This window comes from Hirundo rustica, chromosome 1, assembly GCF_015227805.2.
Source record: "Hirundo rustica isolate bHirRus1 chromosome 1, bHirRus1.pri.v3, whole genome shotgun sequence".
Taxonomy (NCBI): domain Eukaryota; kingdom Metazoa; phylum Chordata; class Aves; order Passeriformes; family Hirundinidae; genus Hirundo; species Hirundo rustica.
The window spans coordinates 124,032,719-124,042,947 of NC_053450.1; the positions used below are offsets into that span (position 1 = coordinate 124,032,719).

Consider the following 10,229-nt stretch of genomic DNA (forward strand, 5'->3'; position numbering starts at 1 on the left):
TTCAGTTTGGGACTTTTTTATTATTAAAACCAGGTTTGCCTTGGCTGGAAAACTGATTTACTGTTCTGATAACTCAAAGCACATTTATTTGTCACTGTTTGTCTTGGCTTTTATGTTCTCAGTAACACCAGTCTGTCTTCAGTCCCCCCATCAGACCATGACTTGCTTTATTGTGACCAGAAGCAAATGGCTGAACACAAGCGTCATCTCAGCTGTACTATTCCAGAGTTCTTCCTTGCAGCGCTCCAATCTGTTTTGCACTGCCACTACAGGGTGTCTTTCAAAGATATTAGAAAAACAATTACTCTAGAGGCTGAGCATGAGTTCCAGCTTAAGCAGCTGTCTTTGCCCAGCTCTTCTCACTGCAAACTCGACTAAGACAGTGGCTCCCCTGGGAAGCTCAGATAGGATTCCTTCTTTGACATTTCATGGTTGGACTCTTAAGGGGTTTTTCCAATCTTAATGATTCTATGACTCTGCTCATTTTAGTTTGTTTGGAACTCTATCTAGGCACATCCAATAAAACCACTGGTTTCTACTGATCAACTGTACTAATTACTCAGTTCTCAAGGCTGTATAACTCAGGCACACTCATTCTCTTTCCATGCAGTAGCTGCTTTATGTTCTTGTCTCAAGATGATCACTGCTGTTAGGAGTCAGTCCAAATATAAAGTCTTTTGGCAGGGACTGTGGAGTCATCTGTGCTAACTGGTCATCGTAGGGACCAAGAGTCCACAGCTTCTCCAATTCATAAACTTCTCGTGTCTCTGGCAGCATGAAATGCACCACTATGCTACCTGCACAGAACAGAAATTCACAGTGAATTATGGGAACAGTAAAGCACTACTACACCTTCAGCTGAGCGGAGTTCAAGTCTTCCACCCCCTTTCTGTCTAGATACAACATGTCAGCTGATAAAGGTCCCTTCCTAAGCAGCTGCTTCCAGTTCTCAAGCAGTGTTAGGAATCGTCAGTCCTTCTAAAAATTCCAAGACTACACTAACAATACAAAACACAACACTTTAAAATAAGAAACCGTCACAAAACTCCAAACCAAAGAAATTATGACTTCTATGGGACAGAAAAAAATACAAAAGTAATTTTACTTGAAAGAGACCCCCAAGGTGATAGATGGATTATCAATATTCTGCTAAAGCCAAGTAATTTTTCCTAGGTGTGTTGCTCACACTTCTCAGGTGGTTTTTACAATGAAATAGGTTCAAACTTTGATGGAGTAAGTTCTTCTGGTTTCATTAATTCTGTGCAAACAACAGCAGAGAATGTTAATTCCAGTGTTCATCTAATGCACTTTTCTGTAGTTATGCCCTTAAATTCCAATTGATTTTCACTTATTACTGTCAATAATTATTATAGTTAAGTAACCAAGGCTTAACACAATGGCTGCAGTGTTCCTTACTCATCCATAAGTGAAGTTTTAATCTTTTAGGTCAAAACACCAAGCCAGGAGGTGAGATTCTAAAAGTAGCACTGAAGGAGAACTGCTTTTTGAATGCAGTCATATATTTGTGTAGAGTTTCACACTTGTAGAATAAAGAACTAAACTCAATTTCTTAGGACTAAGGTTTTACCCCACGTGATGGTATGATCTGGACAGTGAAAAAGTCTGTTCAATAGTTCACTAGAAAGGCAGGGTACAATGAGCCCCCATTTACCCAAACACGGATTACAGAAACCTGAGGAAACCGACTGAAGTAGCGCTTTTTTCCCCACTATTGTTACCTTCAATTTATTAGGATCTGTTTTAGCCACTGAAGAGTAGTTACTGTTTTATCTCAGTGCCAAAGATACTTAATGGAAAATAATTTATTATCTCAATGAGTTCAAGCAACAATTGTAATTCCCAAACAGCAGAGTACCGTGAACTTTCTGCTGCAACCAGGGTTCATGGTGAGATGCTTCTGTCGACAAAGAGCTCATGCAGAACTTTATTTTTCTCAGATTCACAAATATTTACCAAAATCAATGCACAGCCAGTCATCTGTCTCTCTTCCTTCAATCCGAGTATGAGGACCACCTTCTTCTTTGAGATGCTTGTACTGAGAAAAAAAAGGAATGGCAGAAAACTAAGCCTTTTCCATTTATTTAAAAAGCACTCAAACTCAACAGAGAAGCTTGACTTTGCTGAGTTGTTTTAAAGCTTAAATGGGTTAGATTACTTCATGCTGGTCCTGGGGTCTGCACAAAAGGAAAAGGTTAATATATACTTGCAGTACTGGAAAATATGTACAGATTCCTCAAATCTGAAATCCTAATGCTCTGGCTTCCCATACCATTGTCCAAGAATTTTGCAGATACCCTTTATCAAGATGAATACTAAATACAACTGCTTACAGTAGTCTTTCAGTTACTGGGTCCCTATAGCTGCCACCATCACCAGGTTTTATTTCTGATACCTTTCCCTGGTGGTTTACACTGGCAGGTTGAGGATGCAGAAATGGAGATGCTGAGCTTATTGTCTTCTCAGATGGAAGGGAGTGTGGTGAAAACACGTTCTGTCCCCCACCATGGCAAAGGAATTCAAACCAGCCTCCTGCCTCTTGAGGGCACATGCCCATCACCCGCTGCAAACTGGGGGAAGCAGGACCAGCACAGACTTCCATCTGGGAGAGGGGAGGGGGCAGCTCATAGCAGGACAGCACAAGGTCAGCCAGGGAAAGTGGGTAGCTCCCCATGCAGCACATGGTGGCTTTTGTAGATGCCAGCTTGAGAGGCTCAGCTCTCCCCAGCTGAGAAGAACCCAAGCACCCACCAGAGCTGGAGAAATTTGACAGCTCAAGGCTGAAGTATGGTCACTTTCAGATCTGGCCATAACCTATTTGTTCCCCTACAAGGAATTTAGATAGAAATGGCTCCAACAGTCCATTCTGCCATGGAAGACAGAACATAAAAATCCAACATGTATTAGCATGGCAGGCTGGCAAATGAGACCCACTTCACTGGGAATGCAATTATCACAAAATGCAGCTTTTCCTGGTTGTTCCAAACAGTGTTAGCTGCTGGGTAATGACACTAGTTTGCAAACCAGCTTGGAAAACTTTAAAATATTAACTCAGAACCAGTTCTACCTTCCTTTCTTTAAGGTGGCTTGAGAAGTATCTTCAAAAGACTACAACAGTCTGCTCAAAATGCTAAAAAGCCCTGTGTGAACTGCCATCAGCTATCATCAGGTTGCAGAGGCTGATCCCTGCTACAAGTTTCCAAGTATCATCTTTAGAGGCTATCTAAGGTGAACAGATTACAATACAGCCAAGTGTTAGCTTCTTCCTCCAGCCTGAACCAGGTAGGGACGTGGGCCTTTGCCATTCACAAGCTCCTGGAAGCAGAACAGGAAGGTCTCACGCTACACCTGAGCACCTTTGTTTTACTGTGAGTAAATCATAAGGGTTTAGGAATGACAGAATTTAGGCTTGCCAACTGCCTGGTAGCACTCTGGAGCACCTGCTCCGCTTTACATCTTAAGCTTCAGCTACCTTTTACCTAGAAAAACTTTCAATGTTAGATGAACTCAGCCACTGCCAAGTATTTGACCAGGCTTCCCAGTCTCTCAGGATGCCCAGGAAGACAGCAGGTCTCCCAAGAGGCTCTGTCCTTGTAAAACTGCTGCTTTTAGAGCCACCAGAGGGTGCAGCATGGAGCCCAGACGTTTTTCTAGGGCAGGTGGTACTCACTGATCTCTCCTGGTCTGGGGAAATGAAAAACTGTTAAGACTAGCAAGTTGTATGAGCAATAGCGTTTAAGCATTTTGATTTAGCATACTCAAATCACATTAATGCAACTTCCAGCTTAAGGCAAAATTTTGTTTTGCGAAGATGCACCAGTTGCTGCAGAAAACACAAACTCCCCAAACCTGCTGAGAAAGGCCCTGAAAAGGTAAACCATCTCCCCCACTCTCCTTTCCTCCCATGAGTCTCACAGATGAAACCAATGGGACTGGAAGGAAGAAAGCAAAACCACGGAGTGAAAGGAAAAACAGGGTCAGGAAGGGAAAGAAAGTGAGTGGTGAGAAGCCAACTCTAGGCTGAGTACAGACAGCTGATTGAGATGGGGGCTGGTCATATTCCCCATGCTGTGCTTTTTAACAGTTGCATGGCTCTTCTCAGGCAAGAAAGTTTCTCCCTCCCTGAGTTTGGTTCTCATCTCTAAGCTCTGCCTGTAATTTTATTCTGACCTCCATTTCTGTACTGAAAAGTTCTCTTTCTCCCAAAGCTAAACAGCAGAGGATTTCCGTGCAAGGAGGGCTGCTGCTGCTTCTCCTCTCCTGTGGTACGTGCACAGCAGGGTGACAATTAACTACCAATGAGCTTAAAGCTCATGCTCCTGTGCCTCTTAAGAGGTCAACTTCTTTTCCAGCCTTACAATATACCTGAGAAAGTGGAAATTTTAAGGATCAGGGTTTGAGAACAGTCAGATAAAGCTATTTTGAATGTTTGGGAATAGCAATGGTGCTTGCTGGACAAAAATAAAGGTAGACACGGGTCGTCATCACCATCTCACATTATTCATGTTCTAGTCACCCAACTGTGATGTTCTCAGTGCTCTACACACAGAGAAGTCTGTTTTTAAAACATAATACCTATATTTTGTGTAGAACTGCTAAAGTAAAGAACCCACAGTTACTTCCTAGATGTATTCAGGACTAAATGACATAGTGTCATCAGTTTCATCTCACCTGCTACACCCCTACACATGCAATCCTGGGGAAATTCCTTTCACAACATTTAAAACCATTCCCAAAACTCAGAGAGAGCAGCAAGAACTGTCTTACCATCTTCAGCATGTAATTTGCCATTGCATGAAGATGCCGTGTTGAAAATCCGCTCACAATTATAAAATAATCACAGTATTTTATTTCTGGAGATAGCTGGATGACACAGATGTCTTTAGCATTTTCTTGTCTCAGCAGTGCTACAACCAAGTCAATGTTGAACTTTGGAAGAACAGTATCTAGAACACATGGAAAAAATAGTACAGTGGCAAATTTTATTTTTAATTGCAAAATAAATCATTCAAAGCCATAAAACAACAATTAACTGAATTATAGCCTAAGCTAGTCACTCACTGTGGAGTTTGGTTTGATACTGACAATGGAACATGAACTGCAGATTTTTCAAAATCATTTTTACAGCCACTCTTCCAGTAAACAGCACTATCACTAGATTTAACAGTTACCTAAATGAAATTGTGGTTTTCACTAACTTACTTATTTCTTGTTGCTGCCATTTAAAAGTCAGTAATATTATCACACTCGCCAACGTGAATGACTTAAACCTAAGTACTCCAACAGACATTACTAAAACAACAGACAAAATTGAAAATATTTCAGAACAGTGCTTTTCAACAATCTGTGATAATACACTGTGATGAAACTGCTCTAGAATCTTAAGCAGAAGCAACCAATATCTTGAAAATGGAGCTGACATGATGTAGAGTGAAGACATTTTTTTATCTGCAGGCTGAGTAACGCCACTTTTTTTTCTTTTTCCCTAGCCTGACCTGGTGCAGAGCACTATGATATTGTAGACAAAGCTTTGGTCCTTCAACCAAAGGAAGCCAGCTTGCAAAACAGTAAATCAGTGAAACTATGTTCTGTTCAAACCATGAAATCAGTTTATTTCTAATTTGTTCTAGTAAGGTAGGTGCAACTTGTATGCACATTTTAGGCATAATTTGAAGCTGACAGCAATGCAGGTCTGCCACTATAAAATGAACGTTAGTGCAGACTGAGCACCAGCACAAAGCCAAGCTTCACACTCCCCAATAAAAAGAAAAAGCCAAACAAGGGAACAAGAGCTACAATTATATGCATGAATGGGGATATGAAATTGGATCAGATATCTGTAAATGTAAGGCTTTCAGCTCAGGGGACTCTTTCAACTTTTTGCTGTGGTCACACATCTTGACAATTAGCAGCGGCCACAGCTCCTCCAGGCACAGCAGTTACAGAAGTCAAGTATTTGCCTGGTAGCCACGTGAGAAGCCTCCAGAGCCTGCTTGGAGAACGGACGGCGCAAACATAACCAGGCACTAATGGTCACGGTGAGATCCAGGCCGGAGGAGCTCTGCAGAACAGCCAGAGTCACAAAGCAGCCCTGCGCTCACAAGGCTTGTACCTGCAGGGAGCCCTCGTGTTTCCGAGGCTGTTACCTACGGGGGCCATTGCGAGCGCACGGCACCGCAGGCGCTCCGGTACGCACGGATCTCCACACGGGCCCCCTCACCACCGCCCCGACTCCTCACTTCCCAGCAGCTCTGCGGAGCCCGTGCCGGCCCAGCGCTGGCGCCGTGACCGCGGGGCCCGCGGGCTCGGCCGATCCCACCGCGCTGGGCACGGCGCGGATCCTCCGCCGCTGCAGGCGCCGTTCCACGCGTGCCGGGCGGCCCCTTCTCCGCGGGCGTCTCACTCCGCTCGAGGTCCCGCTGGGACATCCCGGCAGCGCGGCCCCGGGCCGGGCCCTACCTGCCGGCTGGCGCCGCTCCGCCGCCCCCAGCGCCCCGGGCCCGGCTCCGCCTCCCGCCGCCGCGCAGCCCCGACCCGGCGCGGCCCGGGGTGGCGGCGGCTCCGCCCGCGGGGCGCCCCCGGCCGCGGCCCCGATCGGCCGCAGGAGCCGCCGCGCCCCCGCCAGCGCCCGCCACATGCCGGCCCGCGCCTCGCCCCTCCCGGAACGCCGCTTCGCCATTGGCCGGCGGCGGGGCCGCCCCCTCATCTCATTGGCGCATCCGGCTGCCGGTCGGACCACTGCACCAATGGGACGCTGCCAGGGGCTGGCCCCCACCCGCCCCTGGGCCGGCCTCGCCCGGCGCGCGGCTCCGCGGCGGGGAGCGGCCTCTCGCTCCGGGGAGTGGGGCTCGGTAGGATCGCAGAGCCGTAGAAAGGCTTGGCTTGGAAAGGACCTTAACGATCACCCAGTTCCGACCTGCCTGGCCTGGGCAAGGACCTTCCGCTAGACGGTGGCTCAGAGCCCCATCCAACCTGGCCTTGAACACTTCTCAGGGATGAGGCATCCGCAACTTCTCTGTGCGACCTGTTTCATTGCCTCACCACCCTCACAGTAAAAAATTTTTTCCTAAAATCTAAACCTACTATCCTTCAGTTTTAAGCCATTTCCCCTTGTTCTGTTGCTCCTCAACCTTGCGGTCTCCCTTGTCCTCCCAGGCAGGTGCAACTCATCTGTTGGATCAGCTGCTTCTGTGCTGTGGGATTCTGGAGCTGGAAAACAGATGCTGGTTAACTTGGAGATACATCCTGAAGGTGGCTCTTTGGTACCATGGCTTGGTAACGTGGGCCAGAGGATAGCTGAAGAAGCATCCGTTTTAAAGATGGTTTGACTTTTCTGGATTTGAGAGGAAAGATCGCTCCTGCTCTGTAGACACCACCGTGTTGTGCTGGGTTGTTGGGCAGCTGGAAAGGGGCAGATAGAGTACATGGGCACTGCCATATAAACCCGAACCACGTATCCCAGCTCAAGCCTTTTGCCCCCTTATATAGGCTATAGTTTTGCCTAAAAAACCTGCACCTGGTTTGAAATTTAACATGTTTTTCTTGGGAAAAGTGTGTTTTCTGTTTGTGTAATTCCTGCATGGTGCTAATGAGCAAAGGTTAGTCGTCTTGCTATGCTTGGTTTGCTATGGAGAAAGTTGTCAAGGGTTGAGAAATTATGACCTCTAAGTATTTGTATTTAATGTGGGTGAAACATATTTCCCTCTAGCCCCTTCCCTTGGAAATCCTGGCATTTACAGGGACAGTAAAATAGGAGAATGGCCATTCAGAATGTTTATCCCACTCTCACCAAGTATGATCGTCAAACAATGATATTAAGGTTTGAAAGACATAGTTGTAGATGGTGCCAAACTGTTTCTGGTGGTGCACAGCAACAAGATGAGGACCAGTGGCCATAAACTAAAACCAAAAAGTTTCACCTAAACATGAGAAAGAACTTCATTACATTGAGAGTGGCAGAGGACTGGAACAGGCTGCACTGGGAGGTCGTGGAGTCTCCCTCTTTGGGCACATTCCAAGCCCACCTGGACACACTCTTGTGTAATTTGCTGTAGTTGGCCCTGCCTTGGCTGGGGATCTGGACTAGATTATCTCAAGAGGTCCCTTCCAGCCTAGCAAATCTGGTGTTATGGCATTCTGTGTGAATTATAGAGACCTGTAGTGATAAAAGCTTTATCGTTAAAGAAAATTCAACTGTGCTGCATGAGGCTGGAGGTGAGTGTATTAATAAACCACAGATGGCTCTTGCAAAGTTTTGTTTCATTCCTCTACAATTCCCTCAGGGACTGGTGATTTTTAGCCTTGGTTTCAGCTTAAAAATACTTTAGGTGAGAAGAAAATGCCACATCTGATGAGCCTTGATTGTGTGCTATAATAAAAAATATTCAAGAAAAAAAGGGGCGGGGGTGGGGGGGAGAACATATCAAGTGGTTTGAAATAACAGCTTAATTTTAAAAGTAATTCTTAACAAAATTACTACCCAGCTGATGTTTCTGTTCCTCTTGAAGACATGATTGAAAAGATGTTCTTTCTATGAAGACAATGCACATTTATGTTTGATGTCATTCTTGATGTTATTTCTCCAAAGGGAATGCCTGAAACCTGTCTTGTAACATTTGCTGACATTCACAAATCTGTTGTTTGTCAGTTATTCTTGCCTTTGAAGGACATGAAGTTCATTTGTATCCTGATCTGTTCTGAAATTGTGTCATCTGGGTGTTAAGAAAGTCTCCCTGCTTCTCAGGTTTGTGGTGCCATTGCTCTGAGTACACTTGAAGGGAGACTGCAAAATCAGCTTGATAACCCATGGTAGAGCCTGGTGTGAACTGAGGGTAAGGCAAATCCTGTGTTTTGTGGAGGTAGACACTCTTTTGATCAATAATTGGATAACTCATCATTGCTAATTTCGCAGTTTCTTGTTCTGAGACAAAGCAGCAAACTCTTTAAAATCATTACATGGTTTATTTGTCAGTGCAGCAGTTAAATTCCATTGTATAAAAAGTAAAGATGTATGAAATAGAAGTTACAGCTGAAAAGGCAAAATTGCAATATAAAAATGTAGTATTCTGACATGACACTTAAAGGAAGATAGTGCAAGATATTCCTAATACTTAGGTTAAAGTATAAAAAAGTTCGTAATGTATGCCTGAAAGCTGTTTTCTATGCAAAAGCTTAAGATGTCTCTGAGCATCTAAGATTCAACATTTTGCAGAAACAAGATGTTTTCTGCGTGTAGCCCAGGTGGTAGCCTGCATCTTCACTGATCCTAAGCTGCGACAGATTTTATATTTTCATGCTTCATTACAGGTCATCTTAAGCTTTCCCCTGAATCCCTGTCCTGACTCAAGCTAGAGCAACAAATACAAATTACAGTCCTGCCTGACTGATAACAGAGGACATAACACTTAGACAGTAATTTTTGCAGAAAACGTGTTTCTTGTTTAAGTCAGAAAATAATTTGAGATGCTAGTTCTTAGACAATAGGATGTTACGTATAAGGAAGACGAAACAATAGCAAATACACTGCTTTTAATAATATAACTGAAATAGCCACAGAAGAATTAAAAAATTGTGAGAACCTGGAAACAAAAGAAGAGGCTGTTGAATTTTAGAGCTAAAGAACTAATCTCACAGGTATGTTGGAATCTGCTATTTTTTAATATCCTTAAGTCATTGAAAGGTGCTTGTGCACACTGGGAAGGGACAGTGAAGACTAGATTCAGATTACAAATGATAAGCATTTGGAAGATCTGCTAAAATAGTAGGAAAGTGTGTTTATAATTATATATTGCCACAGGAACAGAAAACAGTGCGTATCAGAGATGTTTCAAGACATGGTAAATAAGCTAATTATATTGAAATACAGATCTTCAAAGAATTCGGTGTTTAGAAATGGATTGTATAAGGTCATTTTCCCAGCCTCCATTTTGGCTATAGCCTTTACTAACAGCAGGAGTTTTATGAAACATGAACTATAAAGAATTTTTGGTCTGTTTGCTCATCTCCGTGAACCTTTATGGCAACCTCTTCCCTTTCTGCAAATAAGATGCTCTCCTTTTCTCATCAACCAGTGAGCCAGCCTTCAGCGGTTTGCGCTGGTCTCACACTGTGAACTGCCCTGATGCTGAGTGATGAGCATGTGAGGCTATGAGGCCAGATCACTTGTGGAAGGCCTCAGAACGAGTTCTTTTAACAGAATTGCAGCTAGAGTG

The 10,229-nt window shown here is 44.3% G+C and overlaps 1 protein-coding gene across 1 annotated transcript; it reads right to left on the bottom strand.

Moving 5' to 3' along the window:
* Positions 1-6,657, bottom strand: MALSU1 (mitochondrial assembly of ribosomal large subunit 1). The gene is made up of 4 exons (XM_040087194.1): positions 6,478-6,657; positions 4,786-4,964; positions 1,975-2,056; positions 1-797 (listed from the first exon to the last, which is right to left on the bottom strand). Exons 1-4 carry the CDS (start codon positions 6,653-6,655, stop codon positions 619-621), a joined length of 618 nt encoding a protein of 205 aa, XP_039943128.1. The 5' UTR covers positions 6,656-6,657; the 3' UTR covers positions 1-618.
* Between the last annotated feature and the right edge of the window lie 3,572 nt (positions 6,658-10,229).

Bases quoted from the DNA above. Each gene is read 5' to 3' on its own strand.
- MALSU1 (XM_040087194.1), bottom strand. From the start codon at position 6,655: ATGTGGCGGGCGCTGGCGGGGGCGCGGCGGCTCCTGCGGCCGATCGGG. The intron at 4,965-6,477 runs GTAGGGCCCGGC...CATGTGTTCTAG, and splicing joins GGAGCGGCGCCAGCCGGCAG to ATACTGTTCTTCCAAAGTTC. The intron at 798-1,974 runs GTAAATATTTGT...TGTTCTGTGCAG, and splicing joins CTGGCTGTGCATTGATTTTG to GTAGCATAGTGGTGCATTTC.